The following is a 19,942-nucleotide window of genomic DNA, read 5'->3' on the forward strand; positions in this document are numbered from 1 at the left end:
ACTTTAAATTACTTTAAGTGCCTGTTTTCAAATATCTTAATGAAATCTGAGCACCCCAGCAGTATAACTCTCCAAAGGGCTGTAGGTTAATTTCCCAAAGATGTGCCTGTAACTAGGATGTGCAGAGGTCTTTTCATTCGAATCCCCTTCCCTGGGCCACCTGTGTGTGAGGATGAGGCTAGAGTGCTCACCGAAGAAATAGCTCTGGCTGCAGAAGCATGAAAAGCAATAAAAGACAAGCTCAGAAAAAAATGCTTTCTAAACTCTCCTATTTCCCAAAAGAGACTTGAGAAGTAAGAAAGTAGCAGATAAAATTTACCACAAAGCCATTCTACACAAATTTAATTAAAAAAAAAAATTCTTCTTTGAATATGGGAAAACTAGTTTTATTCACACGTAAATCTTGAGAATGAATCTTGCTCTAAATCATGCTGTTTTTTGGGATTGGTGAACTTACTTTTTGTGTTTGTCTTGATCGTAGTGACTTTGCTCAGAATACATTTACTAAGGCCACAGTGCCATCACTACACTAAAAGGGACCTGACGATGTACTCTATAGTGACATTTTGGATTTGCATGCTTTAAAATTTTCACAGTAAATTTACTTAACTTTCAGAGCTATGTCATAGAAAAGAAAACTCTCTATAGGGCTATTATTTATGAAATTGCAGGGATTCAGGTTGGATTCAGAGAGTTCCCACCTGCTGCCCAGGATGCATAGCTTTTGCAACTTCCTACTAAGTACCAGAGCTGCTTGGGCTTGTCTGCTTATGTCTGTGACCCTGTGTGCCAGGTGCTTCATGCAACATTGCATTCAGAAGCATAGCCAACTGTAGCCAAACTGGAAATATGGAAAAAGTCACTTCAACAATCTCTTTCCTTTGAACACATTTCCTATGGAATTCAGCCAAATAATTATTTCCAAAAATAATTTTAAGAAACAGCTTCCACTGTTTTTGACATATGGGGTCTTGGTGACCATCTTTGCCTATCCTCTCCATAGGAGCCAGCCTGCCTCTGCTGAGTTGGATGGTATAGTTTTAATTTCCCCTGCTCTGCACCAAATAAGGCAGTCCCTACCTGAATCTACAAAATTGAGGATTCTCCATGAGGTTCTATGTGAAAAATTCTCACTGCTATCTCCCGAGAAGTCTATATGTTCTAACTATATGCCAATAGTATTGTGGCTATCTATTGAAAATTGTTTCCCACCATTTTTTTTTTTAATTCAGGCTGCTATTTTTTTTCTTCTTTATTTTTTTTTAGTTGTCAATGGATCTTTATTTTATTTATTTATTTATTCATTATTTATTTATTTATTTATTATTTATTTACTTATTTATATGCAGTGCTGAGGATTGTACTCAGGGCCTCACAAAGGCCAGGCAAAGTGCTCTACCACTGAGCCACGACCCCAGCCCTAGGCTGCTATTTTTAATAGAGGCTATAAAATATCCAAAAAACTATTGTTCTCCCTGGAAGAATGATGCACTGTGCTTCTTTAACATGCAATTATAGAACTTTAGAATGAAAAAAATGTTAAAGTTCAGTTCAAACCTGTTATTTTAGGAAAGGAATGGGAGGCACAGCTAAGTTAAATTATCTTCTGGTATTCATCTAACTAATTAGTAATTCCTGTTTTGAAATCTTTTTTCTTCTTTTTCGCGGTACTGAGGATTGAACCTAGAGCCTGGTGCCCGCTGGGCGAGCACTCTACCACTGAGCTGCATCCGCATCCCCAGATCTTATTTTGACATCCCTACAAGGACAGCAGTAGAATCATTGACTTTATCACAATTTACTATTCTGCCTATTATTCATCTGTATTAGTTGTGTATGGATATTTGATACAGCATGAGAGCTGCCATCTACTTGAATGGCATCTCATCTTCCCAACAGAGAGTAGTTAGGACATGTCCAAAGTTAGACTACAGAAAGCATTCCAGCGTGATGTGTGATACTTATTACCAAGATTCTGCCTTTAAGTATGAATGAGGGTAACTGTGAATGGCAAGTAGATCCCAGCTTTAAAGTTCCTCACAAGAAATTCTGAGTCCTTGTGAAAATCTGAATTATTTAGTAGTAGAAATAGTAAGAGGCATAAAAATGTAGTCCAAATGTATGATCAGATTTTTTAAAATATAATACACAAGGACTGGGGAGATAGCTCAGTTGATAGAGTGCTTGCCTGTCAAGCACAAGGCCCTGGGTTCAATCTCCAGCACCACAAAAAAAAAAAAAAAAAAAAAAATACACAAAATTTAAATACATAAAATACAATACATAAATATTGCTGTAAATTAGCCACCCATTCTTGTGTGCCTAAAACAACCACTTAATAGAAAATAAATCATCAATTTGGTTGAGCCAAGATACTCATGTTTAGTTTATATTTGTATTTTTATATGTTAAACTAAATGGAATTAATTATGTACATTTCTGAAAATACAGTAGGAACAGTCCCACTGCCTCCCCATAGCTGGCTCTTTTCACTGTAATTCTCTTTACTTTGAGCAAAGAAACCTAGAAATCATTTTGTCAGCATTGTTTCTACTTCTAACCATTTCTGCCTGAAAGTTATTTTTCCTAACACTCACCAATATCCCAAAAATTTTAGATACTTCCTTTTAAAGCACTCCATTGACTTTTTTTTTTAAGGACAGTATTTTTAAATATTGACCACATCCCAATGAACAGTGTAATGTAAGTCTAGTTTTCTCCATCTGTCTTTTTGTGTTACTAAATTATTCCCCAAAGGCTTAACCCAAACTTAGGAGAGATTAGATCAACAGTTACAGGACAGACTACAGAGTAATTGACAACTTCCCGGGTTAATAGGTTAAAGGTAATCTCCTTATTTTTGTGTCTCAGGTACACCACAGGAATAAGGAAGGGTCAGGAAATGTGACATGTTGTAGGAAGAACTTTTAAGAAGGTTTCAAGAAATTAAAGACAGCCAAATAATTGCCTGAAACAAGAACATATATGAAATGAAAATTAATTTTGAAAGAGTTGTAGAGATCCCCAATTTGTCCAGAATTTAAAAATAATTTGATGTTTGTTTTACAACAGATATGCCAAATTGGAAGATAAAGATAATTGGGTCTCTGTGGATCCTGTCACATCAGAAATTAAACTTGTAAAAATTCCTGATTTTGAATCTAGATATGTCCAAAATGGTACATACACTGCAAAGATTTTGGCTATATCAGATGGTAAGTTATTAAATAGATATTTTTCTTGATTATGTGTGTTTAGATTTTATCTTTCAGCATCAGAAACCTTTGTTTTGAATATGTATAAAAATCTAATCTTGGGCTGGGGATATACCTCAGTTGATAGAGTGCTTGCCTTGTATGCACAAGGCCTTGGGTTCAATCCCCAGCACCAAAAAAAAAAAAAAAAAAAAAAAAAAAAAAATCTAATCTCTCTAATGGATAGAGCTTCATATTCCTACTTATTCAGTGACTTAGAAGTCAGTACTTAATCTTGAATATGAGACATATCTGGGATAGGAAGTGTCCTAAGAGATTGGTACACTCTCTGTATCAAGTTGGCAAGAGAATTCAAACTGTGTCTGTTGTCAACAATATGATCAGAATAGACATAATTCTTCCTTCTCTTATTGTTCAGATTATCCTAGAAAAACCATCACTGGCACTGTCCTTATCACAGTTGAAGACATCAATGACAACTGCCCCACACTGTTGGACCCAGTGCAAAATATCTGTGATGATGTACCATACGTGAACGTTACTGCAGAGGACCTGGATGGATACCAGAACAGTGAGCCATTCAGCTTCTCTATCATTGATGAACCACCCGGAATGGCAGAAAAATGGAAAATAATACAACAAGAAAGTAAGCAAAATTGTTGGGCTATGTTAAAATCAAAATATTGAGCATGGTAGATTTTTAAAATCCTTGTAGGTTGTTTTTATCCTCACATATATTTCCAATAAAATTTTTTAAAGGCATTTTGTAAAATGAGGTTCTGAACCTACATACATAATATCTTAGTATCTTTTACATGCCTATGGAAAGAAGAAAATTTATCTAAAATGTCTTAAAGGTAGTGGGGTGTTCTCTGAATAGCTCTCGAGATCTAAAAAGCACTTGTCTCATAAGCTGCACAGAAACAAGCTTTTCTAGGCATAATAATCATAGTAGGCACCTTCTATAACTCCTGAAGTATGCTAATGATAATTCCATTTTAAAAATAACATTTATTGGAGTAGGGAGATTATATTTTTTGAACACTTACTCTGTGCCAGGCACTCTGTGTACCTTGTCATATTTAACCCTTAATCCCTAACATTATTCCCTGACTAGAGCTGAGAAAACCTTGGCTTAACTAGAATTTAGTAACTTGTTTGTAGTTAAAATGCTAGTGTGTGATGGAGATCACATGACAAGGGGTCTATCTGATGTCCCCCTGCCCCATGTCAGTGGACACACCCATGGGTCCACATCTTGGACACAGTCCTCGTTTTGACGTGAGATTTGAGTGTCCTCTAGGGTAGTCTTGAATGCAGAAAAGTCTATCCAGAAAACTATTTTGTTTTAAACAGTGTTCATTTCAGAAAAGTTTCAAATGCAATCTGCAAGTTTTTCTTAATTTACAGGTTTGTCATGGTATTTTAAGTTCAGCAAATATTTATAATCATTTTAAGAGGTTTTGAATAATTTTTGACCAGTTTACAAGTTAAAACACCCTCAACATTTTAAACTGCATATATAAACAATGTATTTGATTTCTTTTTTATATATTTCAGTGATCCAAATTAACAAATAAAACCTCCCTATGATTTTATACCCAAAGTTCCTATAAGTTGAACTTACATTGCACCTAGAATTCTCTTTAATATTTTAATATCAAACAAAATATTGACCTTTTAGCCTAAAACCACAAGTCTAAGTCAGTAATATTGATTATATATTCTAGAGTTATACATCTGTCATCTTAATAGGGCTAATTTCCCATAACATCATAAACAATAAAACAAGTATAAATAAATTCCTGTCAATACAAAACATTAAAACAGTGTCCTTAATTTGCTTCAATATTCCTTCGCATAATTCCAAACCTCAGATTTACAAGTTCACCTGAAGCAGATGGTCATGCCCTTGGTTAACGCAGGTTGCCTTCCCACTGAGGATGAGTCACCTTCATGATTAGTTGAGGCTGTCTGTGACAAGTTCCCAGCCAGCAAGAGCCCTCGGGTGGCAGGCGTCCACGTGGTTCTCCTGGTAGTCTCATCACAGGCATCAAAACTTGAAAATAGTATCCAGTTCTGTACCCCGAGAGACCTGGGACACCCCCAGGCTGAATGCCTGACTGCAGCTTACCTTTCCTTGACTAAAATACGTAAATGAATTTTGCATTGAACTTGGAATCCCAAGAGTCCTTTATTTTATCTGAAAACCACATGGACGTTAGTATATGCTGGACATAGTTTTCAGCACCTTTTACTGTAAACCTTAGAAGTTTGACATTACAATTGTCAGCATTTTACAGGTGGGGAAACAAAGGCACAGTTAGTTTTCCTGACTTTCTTGAGGCCACAGCTAAGTTAAGACCTGGAGCCAGGACTCAACCCAGGCTCTGCCTGGGTGCTGTGCTGCCTCTCTGAATGTAAGTGGCTTTTCTATCTAAAAGTAAACATATTTAAGCTTGATGAGTCCTTGAATTTTTTTTCATAGTCTTAGAAACATAAGACTCTTAAGGAAGTGTGTTAACGGTGTTAGAACAGGAAGTCACTGAGATTATTCTTTATATAACTATGCAGTTTAGAGAGAGGATTCTATAACCCAGGCTTTCTTGTCCCTGGTTGTATAATAAGGTGATTGACCAACTGTCATGATACATAGCTTCTTTCTATTTTTTTTTTTAATTTAGCTGGGAAAATTTTTATATATGAAAAATTATAGAGACTAATAAATGAGACAGTATACTTAAGACTTAGAATTAAAAGAATGTTAGCGATTTATTCAGACATAAAGAAGAATAAAATGATGTCATTTGTAGAAAAATGAATGGTAAAATAAGCCAAGTTCAGAAGGTCAAGGGTTGTATGTTTTGTCTCACTTATGGAAGCTAGAAAAGAAAAAGGGAAAGAAAAATGGAGCAGCAGGATCTTATGAAAATAAAAGGGAGATCAGTAGAAGAAAGGGTCAGGGTTTGGGTGCTGAGGAGTAAATTGGCCAAACTGTATTGTTATATTGTGAGCATGTACGAATATGTAACAACAAATCCCATTGTTATGTACAACTGTAATGTACCAATAAAAAATATGGAAAAAAGAAAATAAATAAGTAAAAAAGAAAAATATATTAACGAGGCAGGCATAGTGGTGCACGCCTATAATCCCAGCTAATTGGGAGACTGAAGTAGGAGGATAGTGAGTTTGAGGCCAGTCTCAGCAACATAGCCAAATGCCATCCCAAAGAAAATATTAACAACTTCTTTGTATTTGAGTCAGAACTTTCTTTTTTTGACGATAACCAATAGAGTGAAAATATCACCTTCCCCTCCCACATACCCCATCAGAGCCCATCATGATTTTAATTGTATTTTCCTAGGCTGTGTTTTCCTGAGCCCACACTCCTTAAACGAATGACTACATCCTTTCCTCATTTCCCCAGAGCTTTTGTGATGATTTTAAAAGTATATTTCTAACCATGCAGATAAAATTTCATAAAATTTGGAGCTTAAAATGTTTCTTACTTCAAAAACAAAGATAAAACCAAAACACTTAATTTGTATCTTTGTGTTCTCTATCATATCTTGCAAGTAAGTTATTTTAATAAATATTTACATAGGTCAGGAAAGTTTTAAGCTATTGTAATTAATCATGACTTTTATTAATGTGGAAATTGGTCATTATTTTTATTTGTGTGAAAAAATTTTAAATAATCACCAGACATATTCTTAAAAAAAAAAAAAAAAAAAGGTATTCTACAACACTTCCAGCGTTATATATATTCTTGCTAAAAACATAACCTGAATCCAGTCATAAGGAAACAACCAGACAAATTCAAACTGGAATATTCTTTGAAATAAGTGGCCTTTAAATATTTCAAGATCTTGAAAAGCCAAAGAGGGAAAAATCCAGATAAGTAGGGACTAAAGTAATAACTAAATGCAATGTGTTAGCCTTGATTGGACCCAGGATCAAAAGAGAGAGAAAAAAGGACAGGGACCTGTAGGACATTATAAAAGGATATTTTTACGACAACTGAAAAGTTCACAAATGAGTTATTTATTACATCATATTATTATATCATAATAAATTGGGGGGGGAGGTACTGGGGATTGAACTCAGGGACACTCAACCACTGAGCCACATCCCCAGCCCTATTTTGTATTTTATTTAGAGACAGGTCTCACTGAGTTGCTTACGGCCTTGCTAAGTTGCTGAGGCTGGTTTTGAACTCTCTATCTTCCTGCCTCAGCCTCCAGAGCTGCTGGGATTACAGGCGTGTGCCACAGTGCCTGACTCAATAATAAATTTTTAGGAGTACTAATATTCCTTGGTCTTAAAAGATTTGTGCTGAAGAATGTCATGCTATCTCTAACTTACCTTGAAATAGTTCTGATGAAAGTTTTTGTAAAAAGTATTCATATATATATAGACAGAGAAAGTATTGTTGCAAAATGTAAACAGTGAGTGAAGGGTATTTGTATTGGTCAGCTTTTTATTGCTGTGACCAAAATACCTGACAAGAACAACTCAAAGGAGGAACAGTTTATTTTGGCTCGTGGTTTCAGAGGTCTCAGTCCATGGTTGGCTGACTCCAGTGCTCTGGACCTAAGGGGAGGAAGAACATCATGGTGGAAGGACATAGCGAAGGAAATCTGCTCAACTCCTGGCAGCTGGGAAGCAGAGAGTGAGGAGCCAAGGACAAAATAAAATCCCCAAGGGCCTGCCCCCAGTGACCTCCTACCTCCAGTCACTCCCTGTCTGCCTGTAGTTACCACCCAGTTAGTCCACTCAGATTATTAATCCATCAGATGGATTAATCAACTGATTAGGTTTCACCTCTGAACATTTCTGCTTTGTCTCAGGCATGAGTTTTCAGGGAATACTTATGTTCAAATCATAACAGTGTATCAATACTGATTGTAATATTCTTGTAAATTTTCTGTAGTTTTGAAAGTCTCAAAATTTCAAATACACAGTATTGACCTCAAAAAAGATAGAACCAGATAAAATATTGTTGGAAATTATGAAAGTTGGGGATGGCTACCACGAGAGTTATGCTTGTCTATGATTGTCTGTATTTGAAGAAATGGTAAAAATAAAGCCCGTCAATGCAAATGTTAACTCACCTTTCGTTTGTTACTATAGTCCTAGCTTTGGGTAGACTACACACATTTATTAAAATTAACCATCACAAAAATAAAGTGTCCAGATCGTTTTAACTCTGTATCGGAGGACTATGGACAGATTTTAATGCGCTCACAGCACACATTCAATGGGAAGTTAAGGAAAAATAAAGTTTCTAAGTGGAGCTAAATAAAGAACATTCTTTTGGTGATTTAATTTCTCCCTTTGCTTGGTAATCACTCGCTCCTGTTTCTCCCTGCCTCTTACTCTTGAAGGTACCAGTGTGCTGCTGCAACAGAGTGAACGGAAGCTCGGGAGGAGTGAAATCCAGTTCCTGATTTCAGACAGTCAAGGCTTGAGTTGCCCTGAGAAGCAGATCCTTAAGCTCACGGTTTGTGAGTGCCTTCGAGGCAGTGGCTGCGTGGATGCCCAGCATGACTCCTACGTGGGCCTGGGACCCGCAGCAGTGGCGCTCATGATTTTGGCCCTGCTGCTCTTGCTACGTAAGCCTTAACAGCCACTCTTACCTCCGTTGGTAATTTGAGTGCCCACTAGTGATTTGTTACTATGATAGTCTTTGATGTCTTTACAGGTGTTCTTCAACCACGCTAGACCACTTTTCAGGGTGAATAGGGAAACAACCACTGGTGATTGATAAATTCACCAAAACTTATTGCAGGACTCTTTTCAGACTTAACTTGCCAAGAGCTCCGCCTCCCTCGCTAGCCTCTACTTAGCTTGCTTCTTCACCAGCACCAGTGATAGCCAGACCGCTGAGTGCTTCTGTGCATACCAACAATGACAAGCTGTTCTCAACCAGGTCTGCCTGCTCCGTCCAGCCTCCAAAGACCTTGGGTTTCCTTTCATGAAAGAATAAAGGACTGCAAACTAGGGTCATGGAGTCCTACTCCATTTGACCTCTGAACTTGGGCAGAGCACCAGCTCCAAGGCAGTCAAGGCTATCTCAGAGAGAGGAGGAACCTGAGAAAGCCATTAGCAGATGCCCAATTGAATGCATAGATCAACAGTTTATTTACAGTGTACCTTTATTCCATTATCTTCATTTTATGGGTAATTACAAACACAGACACATAAGGATAAGTGACTTGTCTCAGTTTTCAAAATTTGTAGGTAGATCCTGGAGCTGGGACTGCAGGCTTTACAGGATTCCTTGTACTGCCTCTCATCTCAGATTCTCTGGAGCCTAATGTGGCACTTGACACATGACAGATACTCATTATTTATCAAATGTACTGAAACTGTTGAATCACCATTGGTTGATTTCCATCCTATATTAAGCATAGTAGCTGTAGTCTATAGTTATTACCGTCAATTATTTTATAGGAGAAGGAATCCAGGAAGTATTCAGTTCATCAGACTGCCAAATGGGAGTGACAATAAAACCAAATAAAACTCATGTGGTTTTATTGCAGACCACACCGCTTGCTGACGTGGTTAATTCTATACTGCCTTGACCAGGGGGCCAGCATCAATTGGTCTTTGCTTCCTCCTAGAGGTAGAATAAAAGTTAAGGGCAGAGCTCTGAAATTGTATCAAAATCTAGATAAAATGTGTGTGCATGCATATATTCACACGTTTTAATGTAGAATCATTTTAGAAAATAGTTCTTAGGTGATTTGGAAGTTAATTGAGACCTCAGACAATCATGCCTTGTACAAAATTCTCTGTTAAAGTATTATAGCAGCTTCAGCATTCTAAAATTTTTATACTAAAATTTTTCCACTCTTAAGACCTTTTTAATACATACTTTTTGGACAGTGAATTTACACACGAAAAGTTTTGGACAGTGGTTTAAAGTTTTTTCATCTTTAAATTGGTTTTGCTGCTGTGAATACTACCTCTTCCAGTCTTAGTATCATCCCCCGACCCCGTCGCCTACCATAACCACCACCAGCCTCTTATAATGAACAGGCTTGGAGTGTATGACTCCCTCCTTCTACCTCAGGCTTTGGTGTGACTCACCCAAAACAAGCTTGGGAAGGTTGAATCGGAGTGAAGGAAAGAAAAATCGTGCTATAAGCAAGTGAAGACTGAACTTTTAGAAGTGATATGCAAATTCCAAAATTGTGCAATTTAAGCTTAGAAATCATCAGGGTTGACCTCTACTCTGTTTTGCTTCTGCACAGTTGTGCCACTTCTGCTGCTGGTGTGCCATTGTGGAGAGGGCGCCAAAGGCTTTACGCCCATACCTGGGACTATAGAGATGCTGCACCCTTGGAATAATGAAGGAGCGCCACCTGAGGACAAGGTCAGTTCATTCATCAGATACTGATGCACCTTGTCATCTTTTCTGATTTTAAAGGGGCCTCAGATTGCAGAGAGTGTTTCTAACATTTTTGGTCGTGAGAGTAATGTTGTTGTAATATTATAAAATACATGTTTGGTGTTCATCCCCATTCCCTGGCATACAACTCCTAAAATCCTTGGCATCTCCAGAGTAGTAGCATCTTGCCCCATATGAAAGGGGCAGTGGGGGCTGGGTGGTCTTGGGAACTGCCCTCAACCTGTGAGATCTGACACTATCTCCAAGTAGATAGTGTCAGAATTATATCGACATAGAGGACACCCAGCTGGTGCCTGTTGCAGAATTGATGACTTGCTTGCTTCCCAAGATGGCTGCCATCTTGGGAAGTTTGTGTTGGTCATTGGGGTGTGAGAGTACAAGAGTGTTTTGTTTTCACTAAAGATTTCACACACATGGCTTTGTTAGAGTTCAAATGACAACATACTTTATGTTGATTGCCAGGGCAGAGTTGAGGCAGTTTTACTATGCCACAATGTATCCTGTGTTAATAAGAATGTAGACCATGTGTCAGGCAGTGACCCAGAGTATGTGGAACAGTGTCCCAGTATTAAATGGGCAATCTTTCTCAACCAGGAACTGTTCTGCTTTCATTCCCCTCCACGTATACAGCTGACACAGAGGTAAACCTCCAACCCCTGTGACAGTTGTAAAATGCTGTGAGGTCCCCTTTCCTATTCATCTCTCTATTGCATCTTCACCCGAATCTCTCTGCATCTGCCATTAGCACTCTTTCCATCTGAGTATGATTCAGAATCCATGTCAATATTTAGTGAATTCAAATAACAGTTGCTTAGACATAAATGTGGGTAGGTCAGGATCAACATGATAATCCTCCAGCATGTAGCCCCGGTGTCTCCTTTCTTGTTTCCCCTCCATGGATGAGTCCCATTGCCACACTGCCCTCATGTTCCAGACACTAGCTAAGTGCTCACGTTCTAAGTAGCATGTGGGAGAAGAGTAAAGAATCCATCTATAAATGCTTTTCCAGAAGTTGCCTACACCATTTCAGCTTGACTCACATTGACCAGATCTCAGGTGGCTATGCCTAGTAGCAGCAGAGGCTTGGAAATAAAGAGGCTAAAAATAAAAGTAAGGGTTCTGTAACCACAGCAGAAATCATCAAATCCAAGAGGAAAATGGAAATGTCATTGATGCTAGTTGATAAGTGAGATGAGACCATACAGGAAAGTTTGGGTTTTGTTTCCTCCTTGGATTATAATCACCTATGAAATGAAGAAGGTAAAATGGAGATATCTATAAGACTCAGATAGAAAAAATAAAATAAAATAAAATGAGGAGGATAATAGGCATTATCTCAAAAAAATAAAGACTCAAGTAGAAATCACTTAACCCAAAATATTTTTTCTTGATTAACCTCTGGGGAAAAAGCTTCTCCCTTCTTTTGCCCACTTAGCTCAGATGCTTCTGATACCAACCATATGGACCCTCCATCCTTCTGACTCAGTTCTCAACTGTATTTGCTCACAGGTGGTACCAACCCTTCTGGCAGTGGATCATGGGGAGAATTCAGCAGTAAGAAATGGAATAGGAGGTACAATAGCCAAGGAAGCCACCATGAAAGGAAGTAGTTCTGCTTCTTTCACCAAAGTGCAGCATGATTTGTCTGAGGCGGATGGAAGATGGGAAGAACATAGAAGCCTCCTTTCTGGTGGGGCAACCCAGTTTATGGGGACCTCAGGAGGCATGGTGGGTGCTGAAACCATAAGGACCACAAGAGCCACAGGGGCTTCCAGAGACATGGCTGGAGCTCGAGCAGCTGCTGTTGCAGTGAATGAGGAATTCTTAAGAAATTATTTCACTGAGGTAAGGATGGGTTTTTATGTATAGGGAAAAAAATTAAGATGGGAATATGGTTTTAGGGTACCAATTGCCTTGGATACGAATGGGACTTTGGGGTTTTTTCTGTTTGTTGTTTATAGGTCATGTTTATAGACAATAAGAGAAATGATACTCATTGAATTAGTCAGTATTAGCTAAATTATGCTGTGATAACAAATGATCCCATAACTTCTAAATTCTCATGAAGACTTTTTTCTCACTTATGTTCATGTCTTGGCCAGTCAGGTCGGCTCTGCTCTGCTTCATGTTCTTTTCATTCCAAGGTGTGTGCTGAGAGAGCAGATTGTACCTAGGAAGCTGCCATCCTTGTGACACAAGGAAAAGAGCAATGGCAGAACCAGGCTATGACAACATAAAGCCTTCAACTTTCTTTACACTTAAATTTCATTGGTCAGAGCAAGGCATATGGCCACACCAATGTCAGTGGGTCAGAAAGCACAACCCCTCTGCCTGAGCTCAGGAGGGAGGGCCAGAGAATACATGATCTAAAAAAATATAAGCTATTTTACGTCCACTCTGATTTAACCTGCTGGCAAATAATACTTTGCTTTACTATTAGGGGGATTGATAAAAAATGATAAGGAAAGTTATAGCAAAGATGATCAAATGCATTAAGCAAGTTCATGCCTGGAATTAGGAATTAGAAGCAGGACTGAAGATAAAAGTGTTCAAGACAAAGTGTATTTCAGAACACATTCCATTACTAGGAACTATCAGGGATATTTATTTCATTATGGAAAGTTGGCGCTTAGGGGGAAAGGGAGGAAAAAAAAAAAGAAAATGGATAAGTTCTTCTGGAGGCCTAATACCCCTAAAATATGTCAGTACCTAATAACAGAAATTCAAAACCTGGTAGAACCAAAAGAGAAACAGACTAGTCCATAATTATAGCTGGAGAGTTCAACCTATTCTGTCAGTAATTGAAGAAACAAGTCAACAAAATCAACATGGAAGGGCTGGGATGTCACTTCATGGTAAAGCGTTGGCCTAGTATGTGTGAGATCCTAGGATATAGAAAACCTAATACCATTCTAGGATATAGAAAACCTAATACCATTATCAACTGGCCAGAGCTACTTGGCATCAGTAGAATACCCAACAACACAAAAGCAGAATACACATCCCTTTTGATGTAGAGACTCTATTTTGTGACAAAATATAATTTAATAGATTTAATAGACTTGCAGTCATGCAGGGTACCTTGGCAATCACAAACCAATGATAATAACAAAGCATTGTATAAAATATACCCAAATATTTGTAAGTCACACATTTCCAAATAACCCATGGGTAAAAGAAAAAGAGAGAGAGAGAGAGAGAGAGAGAGAGAGAGAGAGAGAGAGAGAGAGAGCAGTTAGTATACAGTTGGAACTGTGTACTCTGATGTTTGTGTTTCTGTGATGTTTCCTTTATAGTCAGACTCAGATTTTGCATTATGGACAGAAATTTAGTCATCGCTGATGACTTGTCTCTATTTTTATATCCATTTTAGAAAGCGGCCTCCTACACTGAGGAAGATGACATTCACACTGCCAAGGACTGCCTTCTGGTTTATTCTCAGGAAGAAACCGAATCTCTCCATGACTCCATTGGCTGTTGCAGTTTTATCGAAGGAGAGCTAGATGACCGCTTCTTAGATGATTTGGGACTTAAATTCAAGACACTTGCTGAAGTTTGCTTGGGTCAAAAAATAGATATGGATATGGAAATTGAGCAGAGGCAAAAGCCTGTCAAAGAAACAAGTGTGAACGCAGTTCCACAGTCACGCTATGACCAAACCGTGGTGAACTCAGAGACTTCCTACTCCTCTGGCAGCAGCTTTCAAGTTCCGAAACTAATGCATGAAGCAAATGCAGAAAAAGTAACTCAGGAAATAGTCACTGAAAGATCTGTATCTTCCAGACAGGGTCAAAAGGTAGCACCACCTCTTGCTGAACCAACTGGGAATATCATAATGACAGAAACATCCTATGCCACAGGTTCCTCTGTACCACCAAACACTGTGATCTTGGGTCCTAGACAGCCACAGAATCTCATTGTGACAGAGAGGGTGTATGCTCCGGCTCCCACCTTGGTGGATCAGCATTATGCTAATGAAGGTAGTGTCATGGTAACTGAAAGGGTAATTCAGCCTAATGGAGGTGTCCCTAATCCTCTGGAAGGCACCCAGCATCTGCAAGATGCACATTATGTTATGGTGAGGGAGAGGGAGAGAGTCCTTGCCCCCAGCTCAGGGGTGCAGCCCACTCTGGCCGTGCCCAACGTGGCAGTAGGACAGAAGGTGACAGTGACCGAAAGAGTGCTAACACCTGCTTCTACTCTGCAATCCAGTTACCAAATTCCCATTGAAACCTCTGTGAAGGCCAGAAATATGGTGGTTTCTGGAGCGGGAGTCTCTGGCCCTCTGCCAAATTTTGGTTTAGAGGAAACTGGTCATTCTAATTCTACCATAACTACATCTTCCACCAGGGTCACCAAGCATAGCACGGTGCAGCATTCATACTCTTAAACAGCAGCCCGCCACAAACTGGCCCAGAGCTTAGCCAGCAGGGACTGGTTGTATGGTTTCCATGTCCCTGGTCTTTCCTAAACCTTTCAGACATGCAGAGACATATATGCATAGAAGTTAAAGTTTTTCTCTGTCACTGATGGGCAAAGGACTACCCTGTCTCTGCTTCCGTGGGTGCATTTCAGAAATGCCCTGTGATTTACGGAGGACATAGTGATGATGCCATTTCTGAAGTGCCTTTTAGTGAGTTATACAAACAATATTTGTAAAATAAAACAGTGTAAATGTGACTTCCGAGAATTTACCAAATTAACTTGAAGTATCCAGTTCATCAGCAAAACAATATTTGTAAAATAAAACAGTGTAAATGTGACTTCCGAGAATTTACCAAATTAACTTGAAGTATCCAGTTCATCAGCCGTCCAGCGGAGCAACCCAGGAAACCAACTGGGTCTCTGCCTACCATAACAACTTGTAACATTGTACATTCTGTAGTCTGTACATTACTGCACCTTTCAGATTATTAGCAACTCCTTTTTCCAAAAATACAGTCTGGGCCACCAATTTTGTTGGTTTTCTTTACGACTGGAACCCTTTAAATTGTGTGCTATTGTTGAAATTTTAGAATACTGGTAGAACACATGTCGTTATGTGTTTCTGTGCACATGATATGCCTGCACAGATGTATTATAGTCTTAAAAACTGGCATTGTGTCTTCTTATCTCTCAACAGTCATGAAATTTTTGAATACATCAAATTCAGTTAAATAATCTGGGACAAAATTTATAAATATACGTTGATTTTAGTTATTATAGTAATGAAATGCTGGGTGGTGCCGAACTCAGGATATATTATTTTCTTACCAGTTACAATTTAGTGCAGCTAAACTAACCAGCTACTGTGGTAGGAATGGTGCCTATTTCACGGCCTTATATCCTCAGTGCCTAACATGGACACCAAATCAATATTTGTAGAATTAAAATGAATTTTACAAACCATTCTCTTTTATGTTCAGCTGCCCAAAATATCAAAAGACCCCATGTTCCTATAACTATGAATTTCAAATTATAATTTAATTCTGATTTCCCAAAGTCCATTGACTGGTCATAACTTAGTACATGAGTAGTAAATATTACATTTGAAAATAATAATTATTAATAATAATAATAATAATAATAATAATAATTGACCTGATTTGGGTTGTTTGGCTCCTACATTGTATTTTATTGCTCCTAGAAATAATAATGTTTCAAAATATATGTACATATCAGTAATAATTTATATAACTATTTCCAATAACAAAGTAATTTTCTTAACTTTTCACGACTAATTTCTTGACTTTTAAGATATTTTGCTAGAAAAATGAAACTTTTTCTTTGGACTGTGCTGGGCCTCACATACATTAAGCAAGTGCTACACTGTCAAGTTTTACCCTCAACCCCAGAAATGAAATGTTGTATAGGGCATTTTTTAAAATATTGTTTACTTGAATTGTATTACAAAAGGATTTATACAATGTGTTCCACCTACTGTGCATAGAAAAGGCAAATGTTTTAGAGATCATAAGCTGTGGCTAAGATGAAGGCCACTCTTCTTCCATGATTTAGAATCATTTTCTCTCTAGTCGGTAATTTTTCTGTTTATTTTTTTTTTTTCATTCTAGTCTTAGTTATATTTTGTCAAATATGCAGCAGGAGTATCCTTGCCTTGTGAAAATGTAGATATGACCTATGTACCTGGAACAAACAACACTTCATCTTCGGCCTCGTGGGGCAGGCTTGGAAACCAAACCTGTCATGTGTACATAACATAACCACATGTTCTAAATGGTTTTCTTTGTTCCTAAAAAGGTACTTTGCATTATTTTTTGCTTCGGTTCCTTGGGAGATTTGTATGTGTATCATCATAAAATATTTAAATAAAAAGATTGCCTTTAGAGGGACCTTTCTCCATGTCTTCTACATTCTTGTATACTATGTTTTTTAGAGGAGAGCACACCCTAAAGACAGGTGTTTCTTAGACTTTGTTATTTAATTAGATCCACTTACAGCCAATGCAGTCAGCCTCTTTAGAAGAGCATTATTTCTTTTCTTAGGAAGGTTGGAACACAAAAAGGCACAATTTAATTTTAATTTCAGATTCGTGGTAATTTTTTTATTGTAAGTATGTCCAGTGATTAAAAAAAATACAGATGCTTCTTGATTTATGATGAGTTCTGTCCCAATAAACCCATCATTAATTGAAAATTAATGAAAATACCATAAATCAAAAATGCCTTTAATACCCCTAGCCTACTGAATAGTATAGTACAGTTTCTAACAAATGCAAATAGCTTTCAGACCATGGTAAAGGTGAAACATCTTACGTCTGGGACCACATGTTTCTGTAGTTTACCTGAAACTAAAGTTTCACCAGGTACCACAATTGTGTTTTTATTTGAGCAAGTCTGGTAGCCTGTTCCTAAGGAATTAAAGATCACTCTGCCTAAAAATGAAATCTGAATGAACCATTGTGTTTGGCCAGAGAGGTCTCACACATCTGACCAGAAGAGATGAAATCTATCCATGATGCTTATATATATATATATATATATATATATATATATATATATGTATATATATATATATATATATATACACACACACACACACATACAGAAAAAAAAATATATATATATATACATATGTATGTATGTATGTATCTGGGACTCTAACAAAACAGATTAAAAAGAAAAAATCTAATAACACATATAATGTATATCTCAGGAGAAACTCACAGATGAGCAACTCGAGGAGTAATTAAAACTTGGGTTGATGCTCAGAGCAAAACTGAATAAGCAGTTTAATTGAGCAAAGAACCATTCATGAAATTGAGCAGCCTTTGAACCAAAAGAAGTTCAGAGAAGTGCACTCTGCGACATAGGCAGTTATCATTCAGAGACCGGAAGTGGAACTGAGCTGCAGAGCAGCTTGATTGGTTACAGCTCAGCAGTTGACTTCTTTCAGCAAAGGACTGATCAGGTTGTAGCCAGTAATCCATTGAAACTTGGCTGCTGTGATTGGCTGAAACTCAGCTATTTGTTACGAGACTAAACTCTATGTATGGTCTATCAAAATGTATGGATGCATTCTACTCTCTTATACAACTAATTAGAACAAATAAAATAAAAAATTTAAAAAATTAAAAAGTACACTCTGAACTTCAGTTTTCTATTTACCTACCAAGTTGGCTTGCAGTTCTTCATGCAGGGACTCAAGAAAGGGAAGCAGCCCCTGGCCAAATTTAATTTAACAATGTGTCAGCTTGGGCTAAAAAGGGTGGAGTGTGAGGGAACCAAACTCATAGATGAGGGAACCAAATTTTGGGAAGGTTGTTAGGAAAATACAGTAAACAAGGGTGAATTTGGATATGCCCATTTAAGTCAGCATCTCTCCATTGACAAGAGCTCTTGGAATTCAGTCACCCTTTTCTTCTGGTGCAGAGGAGACACCTTAAAAGGGAACATTTCCTTTATATGTGTAAATCTCCCTTACAAAATGGAAATGTATATTCTATCTTCAGAACTTCTCTAGTGTCTGCAACGTCTCAATCAACCCAAAATAATCGTTATAAGAAGGCACATATGGGGATGGCACATTCTGGGCTTCTATGCTGCCGATACTACAAAGAATACATTAATGAAGATTCCACAGGGATATCAAGACATCTTGAAACCTGAAGACTGTCCTGTTATATTTCTGTGATTGCAGCCTCCCCACCCCCAGTGAATCAGGAGGGAAACTCTGCTGTTCTCTGTAGATCACATCCCACTCCCCACTATATCAAAATGTATACAGTGAGATGGTGCTGGCCTAGCATCACCTAGAAATGAGATGTTTCAGGTAATTAATCAGGTAATTAAGTCCCTGGAGGGATACCAGGGATTGAACCCAGGGGTGCTTAATCACTGGGCCACATCCATAGCCCTTTTCACTTTTTGTTTTGAGACAGGGTCTCCCTAAGTTGCCCAGGGCCTCCCTAAGTTGCTGAGGCTGGCTTTGAACTCACCAAGCTCTTGCCTCAGCCTCTCAAGCCTCTGAGATTACAGGCTATGCCACCATGCCTGGCAAATCTCACTTCTTTAACACATCAAAACCTGTTAGTTTTACTATTTTAGTGTAGTTCATATCTTCCTCTGTTGTTAATTGCTGAGAGAAGTTAAAATTTCCCACCTATTGTGAGTTTTACTTATTTTTAATTCTAGCTTTATAGTTCTATATTTTGAAACATGAAACTTGTGTTGCTAAGGACAAACACATTTAGAATTATTATGCATTCCTGAAGAATTGACCTTTTTGTCACTATGGAATGTTGCTTTTATCTTTGGTTATCTTGTTGTCTTGAGAGCTACTTTGTCTAAAATTGAGTAACCACATCAGGTTTCTCTTGCTTAGTGTTTTCACAGTTTATCTTTTTAATCCTTTGGTGCTCCTCCTGCTATATTTATGCTCAGAGTGCACTTCTTGTAAACAACACTAGGTGGGTCTTGCCTTCTTAATCATTTTGACATCCGGCTTTTAGCAGGACGGTTTACACCAGTTACTCATAAGGGGAAGTTTAAACCTTCCATCTTGATATTTGTTTTCTCTTTGTCTCATCTGCTTCTCAACTTCTCTTTCTGCTGTGACTTCTTTTGTGTAAGTGACCTGTGCTACTGACCTTTTTATTCCTCCTTGGTTTATTGTTTAATTGTCTGCTTTTGTTGAGGAAATATAAAAACAAAATCTCCTGCCAACCTAGAAAATCTTCCATAAAGCTAGAAGAGAAAAATAAGAAAAAAGTTTTATTATTAGATAAGCATTAAGGCAGAACTGTTATCAGCAGCAGCAATACATAAAGAAATTGCAAAGATGGGAGAAGTCTTACCCTAAAGAATAG

General features: G+C 37.8%; 1 protein-coding gene across 1 annotated transcript in view; it reads left to right on the plus strand.

Moving 5' to 3' along the window:
• Positions 1 to 15,355, plus strand: part of Dsg2 (desmoglein 2) — a 53,340-nt gene extending 37,985 nt beyond the window's left edge. The window contains exons 10-15 of the mRNA XM_047526087.1: positions 3,073 to 3,215; positions 3,634 to 3,861; positions 8,606 to 8,833; positions 10,478 to 10,599; positions 12,145 to 12,480; positions 14,009 to 15,355. Coding sequence (XP_047382043.1) covers positions 3,073 to 3,215; positions 3,634 to 3,861; positions 8,606 to 8,833; positions 10,478 to 10,599; positions 12,145 to 12,480; positions 14,009 to 15,025 — 2,074 coding nt within the window. The 3' untranslated portion in view covers positions 15,026 to 15,355. The remainder of the gene's footprint in view (positions 1 to 3,072; positions 3,216 to 3,633; positions 3,862 to 8,605; positions 8,834 to 10,477; positions 10,600 to 12,144; positions 12,481 to 14,008) is intronic.
• Positions 15,356 to 19,942: the final 4,587 nt, after the last annotated feature.

This window comes from Sciurus carolinensis, chromosome 15 (genome assembly GCF_902686445.1).
Source record: "Sciurus carolinensis chromosome 15, mSciCar1.2, whole genome shotgun sequence".
Classification (NCBI taxonomy): Eukaryota; Metazoa; Chordata; class Mammalia; order Rodentia; family Sciuridae; genus Sciurus; species Sciurus carolinensis.